The sequence below is a fragment of the Eptesicus fuscus genome, chromosome 21 (assembly GCF_027574615.1).
Source record: "Eptesicus fuscus isolate TK198812 chromosome 21, DD_ASM_mEF_20220401, whole genome shotgun sequence".
NCBI lineage: Eukaryota > Metazoa > Chordata > Mammalia > Chiroptera > Vespertilionidae > Eptesicus > Eptesicus fuscus.
Window position 1 is genome coordinate 22,912,198 of NC_072493.1, and position 27,738 is coordinate 22,939,935.

Here is a 27,738-nt window from a genome sequence, read left to right on the forward strand (position 1 = left end):
ATAGTACTTGCCCTTTTATGTTTATTTTCCTTTTGGGGTCCAATTTTAATAACTTTCTTATAAATCTGCTCTGTTAATATGACAAAACTAGGTTTTCCAGTGAGATGATTCTGGTTTCATGGGTATGTCGGGTATCACTTGTATTAGGAGCCTCTAAACTAGCTGATCTTTGTGTACCATGTATACCAGTGGGAGGCCCTCTGCCTGGCCCTACTATGTCTGGAGGCCATTATTAGTTAGTTACCTGTTAACCTGTCTTCTTCCTACTTGCACTTCCTGATCAGCAGGAAATCTGAACTGGGTATTAACTCCATACTAACTGTAGGAGCATTTCTTGCTCAGAAATATGGGCTAAGATGGATGAGGCCATTTCTCTGAGAGACACATATCTCTTGGTAGGTCCTGCCCCCACTGCAAGGCTGTACCTCCAGCTGTCAGAAAGGGGGAGAAGCCACACAGGGGAGAATTATTAACTCTGATAAGTGACTAAGATAGATGCTGGTCCCTTTGGTCTGAGGCTAGGGTCCTCAAGAGCAACAGAGCTGGAGATTGCCCTGCATCCTGGTTCTGCATGTTCCTTTAGCGCCCTCTGCTGGGAAGATGTGGTCCAGCTTGCTCTATAAGGTGGACATGGCAGAAGGCTCCAGAAGTTGGGGCTCTGAGTGGCAAATAGTGAGTTTCCTTGTCTGTGCCCTGACTGGACAGAGGCTATTGAGCCTCCTTCAGAGACCACCGAGCTGCCTAAGAACCTTCTGTTTCATAGACCATCAGGAATTGCTGCACGTGACCCAGTCCATAGCAGGCTGGTCTCTGCAACACTTAGTCAAGGTTGGGGGCGGCTTGCCAAGAACAACACCGTCTGTGGTGAAAGCTGGAAATACCCTGCACATCCATGCCTAATCAAAGCAAATTCACCCTGACGTGGTTTGTCTTTGCATCCTGAACACTCCATGTCCAGGTGAATATGAGTGTGTGTCAGGAACTACTTGAGTATCCTTCCAGAAACTCTGGCCAGAGCGTTCCCCAGAGCCAGGTCTCTGTTAGGGCTGGGCACAGGCTGCACATGCAGCACAGGCTGGGCACAGGCTGCACATGTCCTGGCCTTTCCTAGGACCAAAGCAGGTCTGGCTATCTGTCTAGGAAAAGCAAGCAGGCCACTCCAGCAGGACAGCCTTTCATTAGCAGGTCGTCTGAGGAGGCTCAGCCTGCCCAAGCACCTGCTGCTGACTCACTGCTAGGTTTGTTGTAAAACATCTTACCACTTACAGTATTCATGATGAAATTGTATGATGTCTGCTACTTGCTTTAAATTATACTATTTTGTTAAATTTTTTATATGGTTAAGTTTTCCCACAACTTGAAAAAAATTTATAAGTAAATATTGTTTAGGTTGGTTTAGATGATTGCCTACTCTCTCCAAGCTTCCTTCATAAGCCTTTTGATTCTTTACAGTTTTCCATCCCTTAGTCTGAACATTAGCATGCTGCTTCCCAACTGGAACCACACACAGATGGGCCCTGCTTGTCCCCTGAGGTCCCCTTGATGATTCTCTGCCAGAAGCATCAAGAACTGGCAGCTGCCTCTTGTCAACACCTGAATGTGTCTTTGGAATGAGGAAAATTTTAAGATTTTCTTATTTTATTCTTACCTTGTAAGATTTGTCTCTGATATCTAGGGTATTTATTCAGCAGTGCTGAAATGTGAGCTCATTCATTAGAGTGTTTGAGGACACTTACTTATTTACTGAAATCATGATCACCCTGGTTCTATAAGGTGGGAAAGTACTGGCTTCTGTGACTGTTGCGGGGGGGGGGGGGGGGGGGGGCTGTCCTCTGTTTGTGAAAGGAAAATATTTCTCTCTTCTGTTGGCATCTGCAGAACTTCTTAGAACCCAACACCATGATGAGGAAGGGACTTCTGCTCACTCACTGAGTGCTGGACTGTGGCAGAGGGAGAGCAAGGTGGCATCATGGGAAAGTGACACCACTGTGAAACCTCTGGCTGTAAAGGGAACATGCCATCCACAGTGTGACCCTAGGACTCTCAGGACTTGGCTGATGCATTATGACAAGACTCCTAAAAGAAGAAGGAGTGGGGTAGGATGCTTTGGCCACATGGATCAGGAAGGCCTGATCAACCTGCACTGCGCTGGGCACCTGATCACCTTGCATCTCAAAGTGTAGTCAAGAAGAAGGGCAAGGTTGGGCCCATTGCTCTGTGGCTCTCTTCTCGCACTACGTGGCTAGACTTAGGTTCTGCCCATTCCTGACTTGCCACTGCCATGGAATAAAGATGAATTCTGTTATGCAGCAAAGATGTTGGATGTGGATGTTGGTGAGCAGCAAGTGTGGCTACAGGGTAGAAGGTGAAGGGAGCCCAGCACCTACCCCTCCCATCATGGTCAGAGTTCAAGGGTGAGAGCCCATTTTATCTGAGGAACCACATTTGGTCACTCATAAAGAAGCACATCCAAGTAAAATATTTTCAAATAATTAAGAATTCCTCTGGTTAAGCTATTACCCAAACATGTTTCCTCTCTAAACTTGAACAGCTTCGTATACAAAGGGGAGTTTGGAATAAAGGAAGATTCTTTGTATTTAAAATTCTCTATTTCCCTCAGTTGCAGAAAGGGTGTGCTTCTACAGGGTATCACAGCCTCCCTTAGGACCCTTTACAGATGCACTCCAGCAGGTAACCAGGCCCATTCTATCAACATAGCATAGGTGAGTCAGGGCCTTTCGACCACTCCAGCTTCCGTGATTTGCTGGGAGGATTCCCAGGACCCCTCATGTAGTCCTACTCATGACCATAACTGACCACAGTGACAGGCCACAAAGCAAAGTCAGCTTGTAGTCCTCCCCGCGGAGTCACAGGACTACTTATTTCTCTGGAGTTTGAGGACACTCAGGAGTGTAGTTGACCAGGGAAGGCCATAGAGGGGAGGGCACAGGAGCCTGTCTGGGATGTATCCTGGTGAGATACTGTGGGACTTTGAGTGTATTTCTTAAATTCCCTGTGCTGCTTGGTGTTTTCATCCGTAAATCTCTAAATTGTGAGGAGTTTGTGATTCTGGCCTATGAAGTTTTTGGGGGTGAGTGGGTGGGTGGAACTTGCAGCAAATGCTCCAGTCAGCTCTCAGGAGGAGTCTGGGTCAGGGCAAGGCCCCTTCATTAATGCTGCTTCCAGGATTGCAGTTGAAGACCTGTGCAGGCAGGCCCAGGGACTAGCAAGGATTGATGGCATGGTTCAGGTGTGGCTGCAGGTTTGAATTACAAATTTAAAAAAAAAAATTCTAGCCCTAACTGGTTTGGCTCAGTGGATAGAGCGTTGGCCTGCGGACTCGAGGGTCCCAGGTTCGATTTCAGTCAAGGGCATGTACCTTGGTTGCGGGCACATTCCCAGTAGGAAGGTGTGCAAGAGGCAGCTGATCGATGTTTCTCTCATCGATGTTTCTAACTCTCTGTCCCTCTCCCTTCCTCTCTGTAAAAAATCAATAAAAATGTATTTTTAAAAAATAAATAAATAAATAATTCTATATGCTTTGGTGACTAGAAAGTGATGGGCAGTGGTTGAGGCTGTTGTCTAGGCCCTTTATGCTGATACCACTTTCTTATATTCTGGCTTCCTGGTTATGATAGCCTTTATTGAATTCCCACAGGCAGAGCTAGTTGATCCCTTCTTGGAGAGAGGTGATTAGGACCAGAGAAGGGACCTGCTGAGTCACACAGAGCCCCTCTTTTTAAAATGATGAATGATAGTAATTTCTAAAAAAAAGAAAGAAGTTGATATAAATCAGGAAATTGAAAGGAGAATCCAGTCACAACTGCAGCAACTGCAGCCTAAATGTTAGATAATACCCTACTTAACCTAGGGGCCTGGGTGGTTGGATATAAGAAGTAAAACAGACTCGCTATAGGAAATAACCATTGGCTTCTGGGGAGATCTGGTAGTCAACTCATTGGGACCAATGGCCATTTGGTAGTTCTAGGTTAACTGTGGTGTTCCAAGCTGATGGTGGGAGATGGCCTATTGTTATATTGCCTTGTGACCTTGTAAAGCATAAAGGGGCTTGGGCAGTTAGTGGGGTGTGTGGAGTGATAGGACCTGTGACCGGGAGGGAGGAAGGAGCAGCCTTGGTAAGAGACAGAATATAAGAATAGAAAAGAAGGGAGGCTTGATTTGCCTGGGCTGTGGTATAATTACTTGGAAGGGTGGTCTGCCTTTTTGAGAAATACAGTTTTCTTTTCCTTTTTATCAGCTAAAGTGATTTTTGCCTGATTCCATCTCTTGATTGGTATAGAGATGGTGGTATACACTGAAAAGAAGAGGGAAAGGCAGAGCCAGCAATTCCCGGCTAAGGAGGGAATGGATAAGGTTAAGTGTTCGTTCAAGATGAGTGGAGATGAGAAAGTTTCTTATGGGTGTAGGAGAGGAGGGCTGGAATAGGATGAGGAGGAGAGTTAACCTTTTGTATTGGGATGTCGAGTGTGATGGTTATTGAATGTATCAATAATTTGAAATATAAAAAAATCCAAATAAATAAGTTTGTATGAAAAGAAACTCCAGTTTTTTATTCTGCTGCGCTTTGTAAAATCTGGGGTATTTAAAAAATTAAATCCCGAGTAGAATAAAGGAATCGAGAAAAAAAGCAAGCGAGTGCAAAGGGTTAATTCACACTTCCAGGGCCGGGATTGTCCTAAGGGGGGGAAGGGTATGTTTAGGATCTAGAAAGAAGGAAATCTTGTCCCATGGGTAATAGAAATCCTTTTGTAGAAGGCAGTCCCATGGAAAGGTGAGAATCCTGATGAAAAGGGAGAGGGGGCAGTAGCTAGGACCTGTAGGATTTGTATTGGGAGAGGAGGTGGGCTTTCAGGGAGGTCAGGGTCCATAGGGAGCACCTGCAGGAGTGCTCACTCATTCGTTCTCTTCTTCTGGGATGTGGGTAAGGTGGAGTCTGGGGGGCCCAATCTGGTGGCTGTAATACTTAGGGGACTTCAGCTCATGTGATGGAGGTGTTCTGGGGATGGGTTTTCATCTGGAAAGGTGGAACCATGGGGTATGCCCTGACAGTTTAGCTGCATTGGGGCAGTTAAGAGTACCTGATAAGGGCCTTGCCATCAGGGCTGTAAATTATTGATAGATTTCCTTTAGGAGGAGTAGGGGGGATGTTTCCTGCAAAGGCTGAGGGAAGATCTGATCAGCATGTTCTTCAGTAATTGTCAGATGAGATGTAAAATGGGCACATAGTCTCTGAGAGGGGTCTCTGTGCAAGGAAGTTTGCTAATAAGAAGAGTCTTCCATACATGAGCTCAAAGAGACTAAGAAAGGAGGGTGTGGGGAGAGATTGCCCCGATGTGCATAAAGGCTAGAGGTAGGAGAGTAGTTTAAGGTTCTTTAGTTTCGAGAGTTAATTTAGTTAGGTGAGACTTAATTCAGAATTTGCCTTTTCTACGTTGCCTGAAGATTGGGGCTTGTAGGGGGATGAAAGTTCCACTGGATGCTCAGAGTGGAGGGGACCTGGTGAGTTTTTTGAGATCTGAAAGCAGGTCCATTTGGTCCATTTTCTGATTGTAATGAGGTGGGTCAGATGTAGTGGGGAATGGCTTCTACCCACCCTGAGACAGTATCTATGGGGGTTAAAAGATATTTGTGTGTTTTTAATGGGGGCATGTGAGTAAAGTCAATCTGCCAGTCCAGGGATTTGGCCCCTAGACTGATGAGCAGAGAAAGAAGGAGGTCTAACCAGTCCTTGGAGAGTAACAAGTAGAACAGGTTTTGGTGACATCTTGCAGTAGGAAGGCTAGGCTAGGACATGTGATGAAGGGTTTTAGGAATTGTAAATATATCCCATATGTAGGGAATTGTGAATAGTCTGTAAGGTATCGGGGGGCCTGTCCCTGGGGAAGGATATATTTTCCCTGAAATTTTAACCATGGATCTTCCTGAGTGGCCCCAAGAGCTAATAAGGACTGAAGTTCCCTGGGGTGTATTAGGGTGTTATATGGGGTATAGCTAAGAGCTGGGGAGATGGAGGCTTCCTCTGAGCTGCTGCTTTGGCCTCCTGGTCTGCTTTGTTATTTCGCTATATTACAGGATCATTCCTTACTTGGTGTCCTTTGTAGTGTATGACTTTTAAGAAGGCTAGGAAAGGGGAGAGAGGTTCCTAAACACCAAGCAGGAAGGCCTGTGAGGCTTTCAGTGATAGTGTCAAGGACTGGGAATGACCCGTAGAAATAGAGAAAGTGTAGGCTCAGATATAAGGGGACTTAAGCAACAGGAGAGAGCCTGGGAGGGGTTGCTTTAGCTTACTAGGAGAGAAGGGGTCCCTTTGGACGTCAGGGTGATCAGGCCCTGACTCAGTGGACAAACTTTTTCTAGAACTTTCACAAGCATTTCTCCCCATTCAAAAATAACCAGCTTTAGCCTAAAAGTAAACAACCAGCATTTCTTAGATTGACATTTATCAACACACTTTAAGTACATTCTTACTTTCAAGAAAATATGCATTCAATAAAGTACAAGAGACTTTCTGTAATAAAAACTAAGCAGGTGAATTAAAATGTGTCTAGCAATCAATGTTTCAGTATTTTACGCTATTTTAAAATGTTTATCATTTAACCCAGCAATGCTCCAAAGCCTTTAAGTCACCAAAGACTTCAGAAAGTTATGTGAAGGCCTATGAGGCTGGAGAAAAGGACAGGGGTGAGGTTGGGGATGGAGCGGGGGAGGGAGCAGGTCCAGCAGCCTGTTCCCAGGCCTCTAGCCTCTTGGATTCAAAATTGCCACATTTTCCCTTAGAGATAACATGCTACAGTTTGGGAGATAATGAGTTCAGCTTCTGATAGTAGCCATACTGTTAAGTAAGCATGTGCAGTAAAAGTTGTTCTTAGGGAAAGGTGGGGTGGGTGTGGGTGAGAAGGCACTGAGTCAGAGCAGTTTTCAGAGCATTAAAGGGGTGAGAATGCTGGCCTTGGGATCTAAAGGCTCAGTGAGTGGTCCCTTTGCTCAGTGGGAGAAGACTAAATTTGGGAACCCAGAGGTGAAAGTATCCAGCGAGCCCAAGAAAGGAGACCATTTCTTGTTTAGAGGAGGGGATAGTCGTGGAGGAGATAGGTGTTTACAGTCCAAGGAACGGCTCGGCCTTATGGGGTGAGAGTGAAACTGAGGTAGGTGACTGTGGTTTGGGACATCGGGCTTTATGAGGGGATGCATGGTAGCCCTGGCTGGGCACCAAGGTAGAATGAGAAAAGAGTGAATGGGAGTATTTAGTAAGATGCAGTGTAGAGGTGAAGTAGCTAATGGCTGTGAGACTAATCCGTCAACCCCCATAATAGAGATTGAGGAGGTGACAAGGGTCCCAGCGAATTCGGAGAGGGCAGAATAAGTGGACCCAGTGTCATTTAAAAGGGAGATCGGCTTACCTGCCACCACAGTCATTACTCGAGGCTCTGCCCTGGTGATGTAAGTCTGTGGGGCCCTATCAGGGCCTGGGCAGCTTCTTCGGTGGTGGCCAGTCCCAGGAGGTCTGGGAGCTCCAAACCAGAGGGTGGCCTTGCTGGACTGGCTGAGGTTCAACCTGGAGGGGGCAGACTACAATCTAATTTCCAGTGCCCTTCCCTTCCGCACCTTGGGCAGGGCCCAGGCGGGAGTCTCGAGTTTGAGCAGGACTTGGTTGTTTGAGTGTCTTTCCTTGTTGCATTTGAAGCATGGATTTGGAGGAGGCTTAGCCCCTGACTTACCCTTGGTAGGAGTTCATGAGAGTGGTGGCTAGGAGCTAGAAGGCCTCCTTCTGGGCCTCAGCCTTAGCCTGATCTCGCCTTTGTTTTTGGATTTGGGTCTCCTCCTCTCTATTATTAAAGACCTTAAAGGCCAGGTTAATGAGGTATTTTTGAGGGGTTTGTAAACCTCTGTCTATTTTTTGAAGCTTATGGTGTGTGTCAGGGGCTGATTGGGATATAAAATGGGTGTTCAGAAGAAAGGTTCCCACTGGGGAGGTGGGATCTAAGGTGGTCAATTTCCGTAAGGCCTCTGTGAGGCAGGAGAGGAGAGCTGGGTTTTCGTCAGGGCCTTGAGTGATTTCATTACATTTGTAAAATTCCTTAGTAAAGGTGATCAGGTCGGTGGGAAAAGATATGAGATGCCTCTCACTCAATCTGTGCAAGGTCAGACATAGAGAATGGGACATGGACTCAGACGATGCCCTTTGTTCCTGCTACCTCCCACAAGGGTGGAATTGGCATGGGAATAGAAGAGGCTGTTGAGGAATATAGTCTTTGGGTAGCCTGAGAACGAGTGTTAGGTGGGAAAAGGCTGTTTCGGGGTTCTTGTTCTCAGGATTTGGTTTCTCAGGGACTGGGGGAGAAGGTGGTTACTGGTTAGGAAGGTCTGGGTTTTGGGAATCTACTGCAGGTGAGGGAGGGGATATGTAAGGGGGTGGAGGTCGGTGGTCTACTGGGTCAAAAGTAGATTCAGAATCAGAAGTGTTAGGGGTATGATGTTTTGTGTGAAGGAGAAAGATCTGATGGGTAGAGCAGGACTGAGAGAAGATTGGGACTGAAGGGTGAAAAAGGCCTGGACATAGAGAATCTCTGACCATTTTCCATTGCAGTGACAGCAATTATCTAAATTGCTCAGTGTGTTAAAATTGAAAGTACTGTTTTCATGCCATTGAGACATTATCTAGTTTATGTTGTGGCCAAACAGTGTTACAAAGTAAAGTGAGGGTGGTTGGGCATGATCTGCCCCCGAAAGTGTGCAGAGGGCGTGTGGCGTGGCCCATGAGAGAGGAAGGGTGAGTGACAGACCACAAATCCAAAGGTGACTGTTTAGGGCAGGCGTCCCTTCTGCTAAACAAGTCACCGTGAGAAATGAGAGGTGACTCTCTGGACTGGGCGTCCCCAATCCACAAGGTCCCAAAGCCAAATGGCTGAGGAGTCTCCTGGCTTAGCACTAGGACTTTTGGGACGAGAGACTTTCAAGAAGTCAGTGAGAGTAAGTGGGCAGAAGACCCAGGGCGAGGGGAAATGTGGAACGTCACTTACCTTGGCCGGTGTGGGATGGAGAGTCAGCAATGGAGGGAGATTCCTGGTCGGGAGGGTCCATATGGGAGGGAAACCCAGTCATGTTACCCGAGTAGGATTCAGAGTTAAGCCCAGGTCGAGCTGCTGCTGCCTACTGCTCTCGGAGTAGCAAACTCAGGGTGACCAAAGCCAGGGCGATGGCTCCCCATCCCCGTGGAACTCTCCCGGGTTTCGGCACCAAATGTTAGGGTCGCTGAAGGAGGAATGCACAAGCCAGAATGGTGAGGGATTACAAATTTATTCATTCATCCGCACACCAGGTGGCTGAGCCTGGATGGTTCCAGCACCCCAGTGACGGGAGTTAGCGGTTTTTAAAGGACTTTTGGTGGGCTTTTTCTGGGTGGAGTATTCTCTGTACAGGTCCGGATTCTGGGAAGTCTGGAGGGGAGAGATAATGGTCTTAGCAAATGATATATGTGGTCTAAGCAAGTGGAATGTTCATTGTGAAGTGGCCTAAAGGTCAGTTCCCAGGGGAGGGGGCATTGATTCAATTATTTGATCAGACCTAGCAATGATGAAGAAACCCATCCTGGTAGAGAGGTTCAGCCCCAGGGACTTCACACCTTTAGATGATTAGAGAATGTAATAAAAGAAAATTGAAAACATGATCAAGAAACAAGATACTGTCAAAAAAGATCATGTAGATTTTAAAATATATATATATATAATGGAACATATGGAAATTATCACTTAAATTAAAAATGCAATAGGCAGATTATTAGGTATAACATAAGAAAGATTTATTATCAGAAGGAGTCCTTTCCTTAGCCACAGTTGGTATTGCTCAGTCTTGATCTTCCCTCCCTGCCAATCCCAGACCTTACATTCAGGAAATTTCCTCTTGGTTAGGTGCTTCCCTTTAAACTCTTCTAATTGATGTCCTGTGGTCAAAAGAGTCTTTGTCAGTTACAAACACCAGAGTAATTGCTCTATATCAAGTGATGCACTTTCAGTCAAACTGTTAAAAAGCCCAGAATTCCCAGAGGGATCCAGTTTTCCAATTGCTCTGTGATAACAGAACAACAAAAATAGCTCCAGTGGCCTGTGTTCTACAATCTACTGACATACGGAATTTTTTTTCTTGCTCTGAAATTACTTGAATATTTCATACTTGAAATAAAATTGTGTTTTTTTGTTTGGAAATAAAAAGAATTAGTGAATTTGGAGTTTTAACTAAAGAAATTGCCTAGACTGAGGTATAGAAAAAAAAAGAGATAGGAAACATGAAAGACATTATGAGATGTGTGTGTGGAAAAGGACTAAGGCATGATGTTAGCATCTAACCAAGGAGAGAAGTGGGGGCACTGGTGCTCAGAGAAGACAGAGAACTTCTCATGTCTGTGAAAACAGGAGTCCTTATTAGTTCAGGAAGGATAGTGCATTATGAGCAGGGGAAAGATTACACATGAATTTTGTGATGAAATTACAGAACAACAAGAAAAAAATGTTAAAAATGGCCAAGGAGAGGAAAGGTTGCCTACAGAAAGCAAGTCAACCTCTCAGTAATTTTGTGGAAGCCAGAAACTGACACCACTCCACAGAACTGGACTGGTTCTAATGGGTGGGGAACATCTGGCCTGTGAGCTGTATAAGGCCTGCAAAATCATTTGGTCTGGCCCTGCCAGTGCATTAGGGGTGAGTTAATTAAATGTTTGACCAAATATAGCAGGCTAGTTTTTAAGTTGATAAGTTTTTGTATGGCCCACGAATGATGTTATAAATATCCAAGTGGTCCTTGGCAGAAAAAAGGTTCCCCCCTCTGCCCTAGATGCTCACTCTGTCCTTGCTACCAGAATTCACTCTAACTCAGACAAATCTTTTCTCCTGTGGATGCATCTGAGTTCTACTGGGGAATGAGACTCAGTTGCAGGAAGTGGACTCTGAACGCTAACTCCTGCAAACAGAGGTCCCTCAGAAACACCTGCCCTTGGCAGTCCTACTACCCTGGGAAAAGGCCCCATTCTAGTCAGACAGCTGCAATAAAGAATGCAGAAAGAGTGTGTTCTAGAACGGTTGGGTTGAGGAGGAGAAAGAGCTTTCGTAGGAAGCCCAGTGATGGCCTGGGGAGGGGAGGGATTCTTGTCAGCTGGGTGGCCATATACCAAGAAGGCCTGATAAAATGTGCACCGATTTCAGAGACCAGAAGTGAACATGCACAAGATTATAGGCACTGTAGAGATACAGGGTGCTATCACATCACCATGTTTTCCTAAAGATGATGTAGGAGGACTGGCCAGGCTCATGTGAAACCATCTTTCATCCATCAGCTTAAGAGGAGTGCCACAGATGACATTGGAATACCAGGAACAAAGTAGGAATGAGAAAGACAGCAGACAGACTTGAGCGAACAGGAAGTAAGAATCTCGTAGGAAGATGACCCTGCTCCAGCTGTTGGGATTATAGGCCCAGCTGTTTCCCACCCATGCTTTTCACCACTCTGCCTTCCCTGGAATTCTGCCTCTGTATATCACCTGCAAAGCCCTTGGAGCTCTTAAAGCATATGGAAGCTGCAGACCACATGCCTTGCTCTGCAACCCTGCCCCCTCCCACTCCCAAACTAAGCGTGGGGGATGTTTCATAGACTGGCTTGTTAGAGCCATACCCTCGACCTCTATGTGCTGCTCAGCTGTCACATGGAACTATCAGTTTTCCACTCTAGAACTTGGCAAATGCCATTTGGAATTCACAAAAGTTCTACTTTGTTTCTGGTTGGATATTACAAACAAAAAATTAGCAGAATGCCAAAGGAGTTGCCATTTGTCCCAGGTGTTACTCCTCTCGCCCTGAACCCAGCATTGCACTGGCCAGTGGGGGTGCTGATTGGCGGGGCACATTGCCCACCTGGAGTAGAGGCAGATTTTATAGCCTCCCACCTTTGAGAGGTTGGCCCTTGCCAACAGGACATAGTGGGCCAAGGCTAGGCTGGAAGGAGAGCAGTGGGGTCACTTCTGTAGCATTCAACAACACCCTGTGTGCATGGTGGGCCTCAGCTTCATAGCCTCACTGAGGCTGGGCCAGAATGGAGAGGCTTCCTCTGTAGGCAGGGCTTCTGCAGGCTCTCCTTCCACCCCAAGACTCAAGCCTGGCCCGACTCAGACCCCTCAAGATACTGGTAGCTTTGAGTGCTTGTAGAAAATGATATTACACCCAAGGCTCTTGTGGGGCAGCCCAAGGCACCTATGAGGGTGTGAATTCATCCCCAGGGGAGAGTCTGCACCCTTCTGTCAGCATCATCGAAAGCGCTTACAGCTCATGGCCACGGGAGAGAGGGAAGACACAATCCTGCCTTTGCTGAAGCAGAGGCAGAGGGAGGGATGGTTGGTAGAGTGTGGAGAGGGGCCGGGCCAGCAACTGCCCAACACACAGGGCTGTCTCCACACTCCACCTCTGACCTTTGTTCCTTCCTGAACAAAGGTGCCATTGGGTCCTGCTTTGCAACCAGGGACAAATTTACTGCAGAAAGCCCTCTGGGTAAAAGGTCACAAGTTCTCAGCTGCCACTCTCAGAAAGTGTGCGGTGAGCTCCTGGAGGTCCCTCTCCTGCCTCCTCCTACCTTCTTGACCCCTAAAGAGATTACTGCCTGCAATGGCACTTGAAGACAGTGGGTTGCCTTCTTTCTCCTTGGTTCATTTTAAAGTTGCTGTTACATTTACCCTGAAGACTTACCACTCAGACCCTGCACTGCCCTGCCCTCCCCTGTGTCTACCCAGCACCCTCCACGTCTGCACACAGCAGAGAAGCTATACCTCTGAAGTAATTAGCAAATGTCACCCACAGCCAGGAATTCTCCACACTGCTTTTCTCAGGTTTTGCTTTCATCCTCTTCCCAGTGAGCTTCCTGTCTTCATGGCTCTAGGTGAGGGGGAGGCAGTGGCCTCGTAAACTGTGTATGCTTAGTAGGGGCACTGTGAGCAAGAGACCCTGAGAGGCTAGAGGCTGACTGTTTGAGACCAAGCAGTGCTTTCTGGGAGATTGGGCAGAAGTGGAGTCCAGCTCATAGAGTGTGGGGAGAGTGCATGTGTCTTTATCCTGCGTTCCTGTGAGGGAATTACAGTGGGATTCAGAACCCTGTGCTGGAAACACCTCAGTGGTGGGGCATCACATTTCTGTCCATGGAGGGGTGCTGGTTGGTTTGTGCTTGTGGAGAACTGCTGAGGAGGTGGCTCCGGCCTTCCCACTGATCTTGTTTCTATTATTTGTACCTTGGCAATGGAAAACTCTATCATCTTCATCATCGGAATGTGTCATGCAAGCAAGCAGCAAATGAGCAGTTGGGTAAATGTAGAAAAGGCAGGCAGAGCATGGAGCGGCTGCAGAGATTGGAGCACTCAGCTGTGTAAGAGCATTTAAACCAAATGATTTGGATACTATGACTTTCAGTCATTTCAAAAGTGGGGTGAGAATGGCTGTGTCAGAACTAGTTCATTATCCTGTGCAGAGGCTTCCTTGAAGGCTCTTGCCTCTGGGATGTATCATGAGGCCCTGTTGCTTGGAAAGGAGGTTGTAGGTAGAATTGGGGATGCATAAGCCGGAGTCATCAACAAAGAACATTATTTCTGGAATTTACTTCCTTAGATTTGTGCTTGTGGATTGGTTGAAAATTAATTATTGCTGGTGATGGTGAACTGCGGTGCCCAAGTTATCACCTGAACTCATAAATCAGCATTCTCAACAAGTCACAACTTTAGTTTTTAAAAAGGCAATTTAAAATACTTGTAAAAGAAATAACAGTTTATGAAAATCTTTCCTTAAGGAAATAAAAATGATGGACATGTTTGTGGGGCCTGAGGTGGTGAATAGTAAAAGTGATATTGTTTTGAGAAGGAATGGACAAGGTGGAAATGTGATCTGTTTAGTCCTTGATTCACATATGTCACCACCTCTCTAGGGTCAAGTCCCAGCCAGGGACCTGAAGAGAGGGGCTCCTTGAATATGCCAAGTAGGAAGCAAGGGATACACCCCTCAGAGGAGAGTTTCAGAGACCCACGTCTCCTTTCCTGCCTGCAGCTTGCACCCTATGACCTAGAACACCCTGCAATATCTCGGCCCTGAATAGGGTCTCCACCCCAAAAGCATGGGCTTTGGGGGAGGGTTCTGAGGCTCTTGATGGACCCCAAATTTCCCCTCAACAGGAGGGTGAGGTGAAGGAAGAAGGCGAGCTTTTGGCTCCTGGAGTTGGGGGTATCTTTTCTCTCCCTCAACCCCTGCCTCTTTTAAAAGAAGCAGCACATGCATTTCTGTTGAATGTTGACAGGGCATTTTATAATGGGTGAGGTAGGTGGAAGATTTGCTTATGAGGAGGCTGAGATGGGATGGCCGCGCTGTTCCATCGTGTCTTGTTAGTGCTCTGTGTTGATGCCTTTAGATGCCTCCAGCTCAGTCCATGTCGTGGTTCAAGGCGGGTTCGCTCCTCGAAGCGCCATGGCATGAAATGGAGGTGCCTAGAAGCAAGAAGAAAGGTACAGTACTGCAAGTCGGCCTTGATCTGTTTATTTCTAAACTATGTTTGCCATTTTATGTCTGTACTGTTTGGAGGCGGGATGGGAAGGAGGACTTGAATTACAGACATGTGTATTTAATAGATGGAGACCTGTCCTGTGTGAGCCAGGACATTGGTGATTAGCTGTCCCCACCGCCTCGCACATGGTGGGTGGTCTGGGGAGGCACCTAGAGCCGAATAAATGGTTGGTGGGGGCCTCAGCTTAGCAGGTTTCATTGGCTAATAACAAGGTGTTGGAATTGTGTCTCACAGTTACTGCTGGAAGAGGTGATGATGGGCAGCAGGAGTGTTGCCAACTCTATTCTTTCTCTTTCCCTGTGAGGTGGGAGGCAGGGGCTCTGAAATTCCAGGTAAGGCTCTGGGTTCCAAGGACTCCATGGCATGAAATATCCCCCCTCTCCTCCACCACCTCACAGAGAAGCAGGGTCCTGAGCGGAAGAGGATTAAGAAGGAGCCTGTCACCCGGAAGGCCGGGCTGCTGTTTGGCATGGGGCTATCTGGGATCCGAGCTGGCTACCCCCTCTCTGAGCGCCAGCAGGTGGCTCTCCTCATGCAGATGACAGCTGAAGAGTCTGCAAACAGCCCAGGTGAGCCCCCAGGGTGATGGATGGTAGGTGCTTTCTGGGACTGGAGAGGCTCTCTCCCTGGGGATGGGCACCCATGCAAAGCCATCCTCTTTCTCTCGTGAAGACGGCCCAGGTTCTGGAAATTTCTATAAAGCAGAGAACACCCCCAGGCCCAGACTCCCTGGCTCTACCCCCAGTAATGCTCCGCCTTTCCTTTCCTTGGCCTGCAGTAGATACAACACCAAAGCATCCCTCCCAATCGACAGTGTGTCAGAAGGGGACGCCTAACTCTGCCTCAAAAACCAAAGATAAAGTGAACAAGAGAAACGAGCGTGGGGAGACCCGCCTGCATCGGGCTGCCATCCGGGGAGACGCCCGGCGCATTAAGGAGCTTATCAGTGAAGGGGCGGATGTCAACGTCAAGGACTTTGCTGGTGAGCACTCACAGCGCCCAGGAGACGGCAGGGCAGGGAGACCCTGCAGCAAGTTCACAGGAGGATGTAAGGCTGGCCTCCAGAGATACGGAGCTCTCTGGCCAAGTGTCATCATCCTGGCAGCATTAGCCTTGCTCTTGGGATCAGCATGGCAAGAGCAAGAGCCAGACCCTGGGCCCCTGTCGTTCTTTGGTGTGTTCTAGGTGCATGAGGTAGACGTATAAGTTGTTATTTCTGAGATGGAGGGAATTAGTGTTTCTTGGAAAGTATTTAAAAATCTATTTGTTTTTCATTATTTGTACGAGAATTGAGGAATTTTTAGCTATATTACTCCACTGTGTTATATAAACCCCAATTCTATGCTGAGAAATCATTCTTCCTGGCTCCTCAAGGAGTGCCTCTGGCATATTTAGGAAGAAGTCATGTTGCCCAAGCAGAGGATGCCTTTGTGCCTGTCATCCCAGGGACACCTTCCCATCTCCCAGGGAAGAAATGCCACCCTGAGACTCTGCTTTTAATATGACAAATGGGTGTGCTTCCCTGACCTGAGACAGGCTGAAGGAGGGCCCCATAATTGCATTTCAGTGTTGCCCTTTTTTGCATAAAATATTTCCATTATGCCATGATGCATAATCAACAGGTTTGAGCTGTTAAAGGGGAATGAGAACATAAGATGAGCAAAGGAGTCTTCATGCAGAATACTTGTAGATTTTTCCCATTGCCCTAGTTGATAGTATCTGACCAATACCTAATTTAGCACCTTTTTAAAAAGAAGCAATTTTCCTATATCAAGATTTTTCACAGCACTGGAATTTGTGTCCAAAGGAGTGGGCCCTGTTTGCAAACTGATGTGTGTGGCCACTCTACCTGGTGGCAGATTGAGGCTCCAGGCTACTGCCAGGGGAATTGTCCCAATGTGGCCTCATCTATGTGCTCCATGAAGGGTGTGTTTCCAAAATGGGAGGTTTTTCTCCCCATGTGTTGATGGATGAGCCAGACTGAGGCTCCCCTCATGATGCTGTGTTCACCAGTCCTCCACTCTTATTGTTCAAGATTAACCCTGCAGGTGGTTAATCTGTAGGGTTAACAAGCCAAATATCCCTGAGCAAACAAGAGGCTCCACAGTAAAACACACTCAGGGTTTCCCTGGACCTCTAGCCTTTCAGTGCAGAGCAATGCCCTCCAGGGCTCTTTCTTGTCATCAGCTTCCTTGGAGTGCTGCTTTGAGACAGGAATGACGTTCCTAAGGATTAAATAACATATGTCCTAAGTGTCTGTTTCCAGGCTGGACAGCACTGCACGAGGCATGTAACCGAGGCTACTACGATGTTGCCAAGCAGCTGCTGGCTGCGGGTGCAGAGGTGAATACCAAAGGCCTGGATGATGACACGCCCCTGCATGATGCTGCCAACAATGGGCACTACAAGGTGGGTCTCTTGTCTGACTTCCACACCGGTCTGTAGCTCCTGCCTCTCTGTCCTCGTTGTCATTCATGTTTGCTGGGTAACTGAGAAGTTACGTCTTTATCCCTCACCAGAGCTGTCCTCTCTGACCAGCCCAGCTTTCTCATCCTGGATCAGCACTTGGATGGCTTCTCACAGTTCCAACAATCAGTACTGTCTGCAATATGTGTGACAGGGCCCTGCTCTGGCCATGCAGGTGTAGTTGGATTATAGTAGGTGACCATCATACTGATAGGAAGGGGGGTATCCTGGGGATTGTTCCTGACCCTGTCCTTGTCTCTGTGGTCCTACTAAACTAGGGAAGGCCTTGACTGATGTGATGCTGAGGGGTGTAGCCAGTCCAACAACAGTGAGTACTCCAGTGCACGGTTTCCCCTGAGAGGACTAGGCTTCCTTGGGGGAAATGACTGCCTTCAGGTCTGAAGCAGGAGATATACTAGTACATGATGTGCCTGGTGCATCTTGTGCTACCAGAAAGCAGGGCGGTCACAAAGATAAAGTCTTGTTACAGGCATTGCCTGAGCCATCTTGACAAGGCCCCTGCATGGTGAGGATGATGACACCAGTAGATCAGAAATGCTCCTTATGACAGCTCTGCCTGGTCACTTTTGGCAGATATCAGGGAAACAGTACATCAAGAGTGTGATGAACATAATTTGACAAGTCATTGCAGGGGAGGGAGAGAGATTGGGAGGGCACTCTGAGTTAAAGGATTTCTGAGACAAATAGAGAAATCTGAACACTGATTATATATTTTATGTTAGGAATTATAGTTAACTTTTTAGGTAAGATAATGGCATTATAGTTTCTTGATTTTAAAGAAACCTTTTAAAGAAATATACTGAAAAAGTAAATGAAATGTCTGTGATTTGCTAAAAATACCTGGAGGAGTGGGCAGATGTGGGTGAAATGAAGCTGGCTGTGAGCAGGTAGGTGAGGAAGTAGAGAGGAAGGGAGTCGTCATTTGAAATCTCTGTATTTTTTTAATTGTCATTTTGAAACTTTCTATTGTGGAAAATGCCAAAGAGTGTGGAGTCATGGTGGGAGAGGCAGAATAATGGCCCCCAGAGATATCCCCATCCTGATCCTGGAACCTGTGACATGTGACCTCACATGGTAAGGGGGCTGCAGATGGAAGAAAATGAAAGACCATGAGATGGGAGATGATCGTGGATTATCTAGGCTGGCCCAGTGGCCTTCAAGGGTCCTAACAACAGAGATCCTTTCCCGGCTATGTCAGAGTTGCAAGCAGAGGCAGGAGGAAGACTTGAGGGAGACCTGAGCTACACTGCTGGCCTTAGAGTCAGGGGCCTTGGCAAAGGGATGCAGTGGCCTCTAGCAGCTGGAATGGCCATTAGCTGGTAGACAACATGGACATGGAACCAGAGTCCCCCTCACTGCCAGGAACCCTATATGCATGGAAAGGAAAGAGCCAGTACCACACATCAGCGGGGTCAGGGGGACTAATTTTGGACTTCTGACCTCCAGAATTGTAAGACGAAGGTGGTGGTGATTTGTTAGAGCAGCAATAGGAGATTGCCCTGATGGAGCAGTAGAAATTGTAACTACTGAGTGAAAATAGAGTATGTGAGTAACAAGAGTTTTGTCCTTTTTAAAGATTCTTCTCATGCTCTTATCTCAGACTTACTGGACTAAAGTTGAGATTGAATTTAATATTTGTACTTCAGTTCAGTGAATCTGCTGTCCTGGCATATAATCAGCCCAGGTTGCTGATTACAAACAGTTGAACAGAGCTGTTAAAAGATCACCTTGAGTGTTTCTGGTCATCCTTACCCATATAAAATAAAGCACTGAAGAGATTATCTTATTTTCTAAAATAAATGGAAACATAAAATAAACCTGCTTGCAGAAGCTTGGTCTTTGTTTCCTCTCTATGTAAACCCTCCTCCAATAAAAAACTTCCCCCTGAACTACTAGAACCCTTTGATGATCATTGGACCCTGTTGCATGGCGAGCTCATCACATTGGCAGGAGGGGAGATCCTATGTGAAAAGATTCCAGTAAAGTGGTCGACTCGTCATGAGTGAGGAGGTCTTCTGTGGGAGAAACTGTTCTACCTGCAAGAGAGCCTGGGATGGGTGCCAGGATTCTGCTAGGGTCCTTCCTGTGGAAGAGGCACAGGTCCAGAGACCCCACCAGAAAGTGCTGTGCACACCAACTGCTGGCCCTCTGCCTTGGGTTGTTCCCTGGTTAAGCTCAAGGTTCTGAACAAGTTACAGTTTTACACAATTACTATAGCACAGACAGTGTTTCTTAGAACACATCCTCAGGCACCTGCTGCTGTCTTGTAGGTGGTGAAACTGCTGCTGCGGTATGGAGGAAATCCTCAGCAGAGCAACCGAAAGGGCGAGACACCGCTGAAGGTGGCCAACTCCCCGACCATGGTGAACCTCCTGTTGGGCAAGGGCACCTACACATCCAGTGAGGAGAGCTCAACTGGTCAGTGGCTGGGCATCAGGCTATGTGCAGGGTGGGGGTCATGGGTGTGGGGGTCACAGGGTGTGTGACACTATGGGGTATAAGCCTCCCAGTACTGCTGTGATAACAGAGGCAATGTTGGCTTTCATCTGCAGATCAGCACACCAGATCCCAACCTCCTAGACACCTGGCACTTACAGGAAATTCTGGACTGTGAGGACCTGGGGTTTCAGTACCAAAAACCTGCAGGCTTATCCTAAGATACCAATCTGTCTTTGCACAAACTTCTCTTTGGTTTCCTTCAGCCCATGGTTGGCCTCAGATTTCACTAACTCAAGTGAAATGCTTTCCGGGGGGTTTCCAGGACTCTCATCCTAGGGGTGACCAAGTGCTTGGGGAGGCCTTTCTCCAGGTCATCCCTGAGACAGCTTTCCCCCATCTATGTCTTTAGGTGTTTTGAATCTGCCTCTGACATCTTTCTTCTTATTTCCAACAGAGAGCTCAGAGGAGGAAGACGCCCCATCATTTGCACCTTCTAGTTCAGTTGATGGAAATAACACAGACTCTGAGTTTGAAAAAGGACTAAAGCACAAGGCTAAGAATCCAGAGCCCCAGAAAATTGTGACCCCTGTCAAGGATGAGTATGAGTTTGATGAGGATGATGAGCAGGACAGAGTCCCTCCAGTGGATGACAAACACTTACTGAAAAAGGATTACAGAAAAGAGACTAAATCAAATAGTTTTATTTCTATACCCAAAATGGAAGTGAAAAGTTACACTAAAAATAACACGATAGCACCAAAGAAAGCGGCTCACCGCATCTTGTCGGACACATCAGATGAGGAGGACATTGGAGTCACTGTGGGGACAGGAGAGAAGCTGAGACTCTCTGCACACACAATTTTGCCCAGTAATAAAACACGGGAACCTTCTAATTCTAAGCAGCAGAAGGAAAAAAATAAAGTGAAAAAGAAGCGAAAGAAAGAAACAAAAGGCAAAGAAGTGCGGTTTGGGAAAAGGAGTGACAAATTCTGTTCCTCCGAGTCAGAGAGTGAGTCCTCAGAGAGCGGCGAGGACGATGGGGACTCGGTGGGGAGCTCTGGCTGCCTTAAGGAGTCCCCGCTGGTGCTGAAGGACCCCTCCCTGTTCAGCTCCCTGTCTGCTTCCTCCACCTCATCTCATGGGAGCTCTGCCACCCAGAAACATAACCCCAGCCACACAGACCAGCATGCCAAGCACTGGCGGACAGACAATTGGAAAACCATTTCTTCTCCTGCCTGGTCAGAGGTCAGTTCCTTATCAGACTCCACGAGAACAAGACTGACCAGTGAGTCTGACTGTTCCTCTGAGGGCTCCAGTGTGGAGTCACTGAAGCCACTGAGGAAGAGGCAGGAGCATAGGAAACGGGGCAGCCTACAGAGCACTCTGTCAGAGAAGAAGAGCTCCTTCCACCCCAGTGTGGACGGTGCCATTCCCAAGCTAGACAAGGAGGGGAAAGTGGTCAAGAAACATAAAACAAAACACAAACACAAAAACAAGGAGAAAGGGCTGTGTTCAGTAAGTCAGGAACTCAAATTGAAAAGTTTCACTTATGAATATGAGGACTCCAAACAAAGGTCAGACAAAGCTATACTTTTAGACAATGACATTTCCACTGAAAACAAGTTAAAAGTATTAAAGCACGATAGAGATCACTTTAAGAAAGAAGAGAAGCTTAGCAAAATGAAGTCAGAAGAAAAAGAATGGCTCTTTAAAGATGACATAATAAAGGTCTCCAAAGATGAAAAGTCACTCAAGAGAATCAAAGACACAAACAAAGATGTCAGCAGGTCTTTCCGAGAAGAGAAAGACCGTTCAAATAAAGCAGAAAAGGAGAAATTAGTGAAGGAAAAGTCTCCAAAAGAGGAAAAACTGAGACTATACAAAGAGGAAAGAAAGAAAAAGTCCAAGGACAGGCCCTCAAAATTAGAAAAAAAGAATGATTTTAAAGAGGACAAAATTTTAAAAGAGAAGGAAAAGACTTTCAAAGAAGATAAAGAAAAGCCCAAAAAAGAAAAAATTTACAGGGAAGATTCTGCTTTTGATGACTATTGTAACAAAAGTCAGTTTCTGGAGAATGAAGACACCAAATTTAGCCTTTCTGATGATCAACAAGATCGGTGGTTTTCTGACTTGTCTGATTCATCCTTTGATTTCAAAGGGGAAGATAGTTGGGATTCCCCAGTGACAGACTATAGGGACATTAAAAATGACTCTGTGGCCAGGCTGATCTTGGAAACGGTGAAAGAGGACAGTAAGGAGAAGAAGCGGGAAAACAAAAGCCGGGAGAAGCGAGACTACAGTGAAAAACGGAGTGACAAAGATGCTTTCTTTAGGAAGAAAGACAGGGACTATCTGGATAAAAACTCTGAGAAGAGAAAAGACCCCATTGAAAAGCATAAAAATATCCCCAGCTATCTTTCAGAAAAGGACAAAAAAAGGAGAGAGTCTGCTGAATGCGGGCGAGACAGAAAGGACAGAGATCTGAGCGACATCTGCAGGGACAGGAAGGACCCTCTTGAGAGCACCAAGGAGCGGAAAGATGGCAGAGTGAAGGCCGAGGAGGCGTACAGGGAGGACCTGAAGGAGTATAGTTGTGAAAGTGTATTCAAGGACAGGTCTGACTGTGACTTTGGGAAGAGTCTGGAGCCTTGGGAAAGGCATCATTCAGTGAGAGAGAAGGAGAAGAAAGACGGCCTTGAGAAGGAGAAGAAGGAAAAAATAAAATTAGAAAAATATAAAGATAAGTCCAGTGACAAAGATAAAAGTGAAAAGTCTATCCTTGAAAAATGTCAGAAGGACAAAGAATTTGATAAATGTTTTAAAGAGAAAAAAGATACTAAAGAAAAACATAAAGATATCCATAGCAAAGACAAGGAAAGAAAAACATCTCTTGACCAAATTAAAGAAAAAAAGGAGAAGAGTTTCCCTGGAATCATCTCAGAAGACTTCTCTGAAAAAAAAGATGAGAAAAAGGGCAAAGAGAAAAGCTGGTATATTGCTGATATATTCACAGATGAAAGCGAAGATGAAAAAGATGATTATACAGCAAGTGGATTCAAAATTGGAGAGGCCAGTGAAATGCAGAGGGCGGACAGCCTTCAGGAAAAAGATGATGGGAGGGAGCCATACCCCTCTGATAGACACCGGAAGCACTCTGTTGACAGGCAGCACTTAGAGAAGCAGAAAGAGAAAGAACTTAAAGAAAAGAAAAAGGAAAAAGGAACCACAGAAGGGGCGAAAGACAAGAAAGAAAAAGTCTTTGAAAAGCACAAAGAGAAGAAGGATAAAGAGTCGACAGAAAAATATAAGGACAGGAAAGACCGAACTTCAGTTGATTCTATTCAGGAAAAGAAAAACAAACAGAAACCCTCCGAGAAGGTGGAGAAGAAGCCCTCTGCAGAAGACAAGGCCAAGAGCAGGCACAGGGAGAGGCCAGACAAGGAGCACTGCAGAGAGAGGAAGGTGTCGAAAAGTACTGAGGCGGAGAAGAGCCTGCTGGAAAAGTTGGAGGAAGAAGCTCTGCATGAATACAGAGAAGATTCTAATGACAAGATTAGTGAGGTGTCCTCTGACAGCTTCACGGACCGAGGGCAGGACCCGGGCCTGAGTGCCCTCCTGGAGGTGTCTTTCACAGAGCCTCTAGAGGAGAGAGTCAAGGAGAACTGCCCACAGGAGAAGCTGAAGGAGAAGGAAAGGCATAGGCACTCTTCATCCTCATCCAAGAAAAGCCATGATCGAGAGAGGGGCAAAAAAGAAAAGTCTGAAAAAAAAGAAAAAAATGATGATTACAAGGACATTGGCAGCAGAAAGGACTCCAACCAGTATGAAAAGGATTTCTTGGATGCTGATGCTTACGGTATTTCTTACAGTACAAAAACTGACATAGAAGATGAATTAGATAAAACCATTGAGTTGTTTTCTACAGAAAAGAAAGATAAAAATGATTCTGAAAGAGAACCTTCCAAGAAAATAGAAAAGGAACTAAAGCCTTATGGATCTAGTGCAATCAGTATCCTAAAAGAGAGGAAGAGACGAGAGAAGCATCGAGAGAAGTGGAGAGATGAGAAGGAGAGACACAGGGACAAGCACAGTGAAGGGCTCCTGAGACATCACAAGGATGAGCACAAACCTGCAGTCAAAGACAAGGACAGTCCTCTAAGTTCCTTTAAAGATAAAACCAAGGATGAAAGCCTGAAACTCAGTGAGACCAAACTAAAGGATAAATTCAAGGAAACTTTAGATAAAGATAAAGGTGACTCTGTAAAGATCAGCAATGGAAATGATAAGTTACCACTGTCTAAAGACCCAGGCAAGAAAGATGTCAGGCCCAGAGAGAAGCTTCTGGGAGATGGTGATCTAATGATGACCAGCTTCGAGAGAATGCTATCCCAGAAAGATCTGGAGATTGAAGAACGCCACAAACGGCACAAAGAAAGAATGAAACAGATGGAGAAGATGAGGCACAGGTCTGGAGACCCTAAGCTCAAGGAGAGGATGAAGCCAGGTGAGGACATGCGCAAGAAGAGTCTGGATATCCCTCCAAAGAAGCCACTGGGGCTGGACCCTGCCCTTAAAGACAAAAAGCTCAAGGAGTTGGCTCCTGTTCCACCAGTCCCTGAGAATAAGCCCCACCCAGGACCAGCTGTGGACTCCAGAGACTGGTTGGCAGGACCTCATATGAAAGAGGTCTTGCCCGCTTCTCCCAGGCCTGACCAGAATCGGCCCACCGGGGTGCCCACCCCCGCATCTGTGGTGTCCGGTCCCAGCTACGAGGAGGCGATGCACACGCCCAGGACCCCATCCTGCAGTGCTGACGACTATCCTGACCTCATATTTGACTGCACAGACCCCCCGCCCGTCTCCAGCACAGCTGCCAGCGCTTGCTCCCCCTCCTTCTTTGATAGATACTCAGTTGCAGGGAGCGGGATTTCGGAAACCCCAAGCCAGACGCCTACAAGACCTCTGTGCACAAACCTTTATCGCTCGGTCTCTGTTGATATCAGGAGGACTCCTGAAGAAGAATTCAGCATTGGAGACAAGCTGTTCAGACAGCAGAGTGTCCCTACTGCATCCAGTTACGACTCACCAGGGCAGCACTTGGAGGATAAGGCCCTTGTGCCCCCAGGTCCTTCGGAGAAGTTTGCCTGCTTATCTCCGGCGTACTACTCCCCAGACTATGGCATTCCCTCCCCCAAGGTGGACACTCTGCACTGCCCACCCACAGCCGTGGTCACCACCACCCCCTCTCCAGAGGGTGCCTTTTCTGGTTTACAAGCAAAGTCCCCCACTTCGCACAGAGATGAGCTGTTGGCCCCATCCATGGAGGGGACCCTTCCCCCTGACTTGGGCATTCCCCTGGATGCCACAGAGGACCAGCAGGCCACCGCTGCCATCATCCCCCCAGAGCCCAGCTACCTGGAGCCCCTGGATGAGGGACCCTTCAGCACAGTAATCACAGAGGAGCCGGTTGAGTGGGCTCATCCCGCTACCTCGGAGCAGGGCCTCTCTTCTAGCCTAATTGGGAGTGCCCCTGAAAACCCTGTCAGCTGGCCCATGGGATCGGACCTTATGCTTAAGTCTCCACAGAGATTCTCAGAGTCCCCAAAACATTTCTGCCCTGCCGAGTCCCTCCACCCTGCTGCACCTGTGCCCTTCAGCACCACGGAGCCCCCTTACCCGGTCTCCCCTGTCCCATATCCTCTGTCAGTCCCTGAGCCAGGACTTGAGGAAGTTAAAGATGCCTCGGCAGAAGCAATCCCAGCTGCCATCTCCACTGCAGAAGAACCAGCCCCTTTCGCCCCTTCCTCCAGGCTGGAATCCTTCTTTAGTAACTGCAAGTCGCTTCCTGAAGTGGCCCCTGATGTGCCCCCAGAGCCTGCGTGTGTGACCACCGTGACTCAGGTGGAGGCTCTGAGTTCTCTGGAAAATACCTTCCTGGAAAATGGCCACAGTCTGTCTGCCCTTGGACAGGTTGATCCAGTGCCCTGGTCTGATGCCTTCCCCAACTCTGAGGACGACCTGGACTTGGGGCCCTTCTCACTGCCAGAGCTTCCTCTGCAAACTAAAGATGTTTCTGATGTCGAAACAGAACCTGTAGAAGAGAGTACTCTTGTTCCTCCAGAAAATACCCCTGCAGGGGCTCCTGTGGTCCTGAACGGTGGGGATGTGGCTGCATCAGCTGCTGAGGAACAGCTTGTGCTGTCTCCTGATCAGGCAGCTTCCCGGCTCCCTGCCGAGCCTGAGCCTGAGCCCTTGCCCTCAGAGGGGCCAAAGCAGGACATGATTCTGGAAACCACAGTGGAAGCCGAGGCTGTGTCAGAGGGGAGGGCCCCTGAGGCCTCCGACTCTAGCCTGGGGCTCACACCAGCGCCCCCAGAGCAGCATCCACTAGGTAGTGGAGACGAGGAGGTAGAGGCCCCAGACCCCTTGGCAGCATCCCACGGCACACCTGAGCCCCCTGGGGACAGCCCTGCACAGGCACAGGTGGTGAACGGGGCTGGCCCCCATGACAGTGCTGGGCTTGAGGGGCCTTCAGGAAGCATCCCGACTGAAACTACAGAACCAGAACCCAGACCCATAGCCGAAGCCCCAAAAGCCCCCAAAGTGGAGGAGATCCCCCAGCGCATGACCAGGAACCGAGCTCAGATGTTGGCCAACCAGAACAAGCAGAGCTCACCTCCCTCTGAGAAGGAACCTGCCCCTGCCCCAACCCCCAGAGCGAAGGGTCGATGCTCTGAGGAAGAGGACCCCCAGGCCCAGCACCCACGCAAACGCCGTTTTCAGCGTTCCAGCCAGCAGCTGCAGCAGCAAATGAACACATCCACACAGCAGACACGGGAGGTGATCCAGCAGACACTGGCCGCCATCGTCGATGCCATAAAGCTGGATGATATAGAGCCCTACCACAGTGACAGATCCAACCCGTACTTTGAATACTTACAGATCAGGAAGAAGATTGAGGAGAAGCGAAAGATCCTCTGCTACATCACCCCACAGGCACCCCAGTGCTACGCTGAGTACGTCACCTATACAGGCTCCTACCTCCTAGATGGCAAACCGCTCAGCAAGCTGCACATCCCAGTGGTGAGTGCCAAGATGGAGCCCCAGGCCCCAAGGGTGCCAGTCGACAGGTCAGGACCCTGTTTGCTGTATGTCTAAATGCAAATGCCAAACTGTTGGGATGCCAGAGCTTGGAGTAGGTGTGCCATCCTGGGGACCACCCTCCAACATGGATGTCCATGTTGATACTATCCCTCTGGGTCAGGAGATCCAGTTTCCTCTTTGTCATTCATCCTTTTTCCTATGTCGTCTCCCCATCCAGTGCCTGACTGGGTCAGTGAGTGCCCTTGGGTCCATGCCCACGCCCTCTTGACTGTCAGCTCCCTGTCTGCTGTGGCCGCACCCTGCATATCTCCAACTAGAGCCAACCCTGGTGCTTGCTCAGTCCCTGGTCTCAATGTTTTGCTAACCAAGGCCCCCACCTCCATGTTGGACACACCTGCACAGCATTCCCCCTTTCTGTATCTCAGTGCCTCCTTTCAACTCCTTTTTTTTTTTTTTTTTCACATAAAAGTTCTTAATTTATTAGTCCTCTCATGAAAAACCTATTCCATCGCCACAGATAGTCACTGAAGAATCCACTCTCCAGCTCACTTTTAGTAGCACCAACTTGGCCTTTGAAGTTCCTGACTTTCTTCATTCCATTCTTGCATTTCTTTCTCTGTTTTCTTGAGTTTGTCTTATACAAGTCTGTTTTCTTTGCGTAATCCAAGGAATCATAAATCATGCCAAAGCCAGCTGTCTTGCCACCACCAAAATGGGTTCTGAATCCAAATACAAGGATAACATCTGGTGTGGTCTTACACATTTTGGCTAGTATTCTCTGAATTTGTCTTAGATACTGTTGCCATTTGTTCTGCTGAAGTAACCTGTTGGCTTATGAACTTCCTGGTCCAGATGTTAACTGTGTCATTCATTATGGCAGCCGATCTTCAAGCAGCCAAGGAGAAAAAGAGTTTTCTCAACTTGTTTTAACAGCTAAAGGCCTCCACGGGGATGTATGGCCTGGCTCCAACCCCAGCCCGTCACCCTTGAACTCCTCTACACCTCTTATTCTGGTTTTCAGCAGTTCCATGTTACTGACCTGAGGTCAGGCCTCAGTTCTCATCCCACTGGAGCCCTAAGTGACCCTGGCACCTTTGTCACTTGCTCAAA

General features: G+C 47.6%; 1 protein-coding gene across 5 annotated transcripts in view; it reads left to right on the forward strand.

The window, feature by feature from the left end:
* Positions 1 to 27,738, forward strand: part of ANKRD11 (ankyrin repeat domain containing 11) — a 259,037-nt gene that overhangs the window by 221,926 nt on the left and 9,373 nt on the right. For 3 of the 5 annotated variants that reach the window (XM_054711347.1, XM_054711345.1, XM_054711346.1), the window contains 5 exons: positions 14,997 to 15,167; positions 15,377 to 15,580; positions 16,865 to 17,007; positions 19,356 to 19,503; positions 19,979 to 26,607. In XM_054711347.1, the coding sequence (XP_054567322.1) occupies positions 14,997 to 15,167; positions 15,377 to 15,580; positions 16,865 to 17,007; positions 19,356 to 19,503; positions 19,979 to 26,607 (7,295 nt within the window). Of the gene's footprint in view, positions 1 to 14,445; positions 14,540 to 14,996; positions 15,168 to 15,376; positions 15,581 to 16,851; positions 17,008 to 19,355; positions 19,504 to 19,978; positions 26,608 to 27,738 lie in introns of those variants that run through there. The other 2 variants (XM_028143001.2, XM_028143003.2) reach the window with 2 other exon arrangements.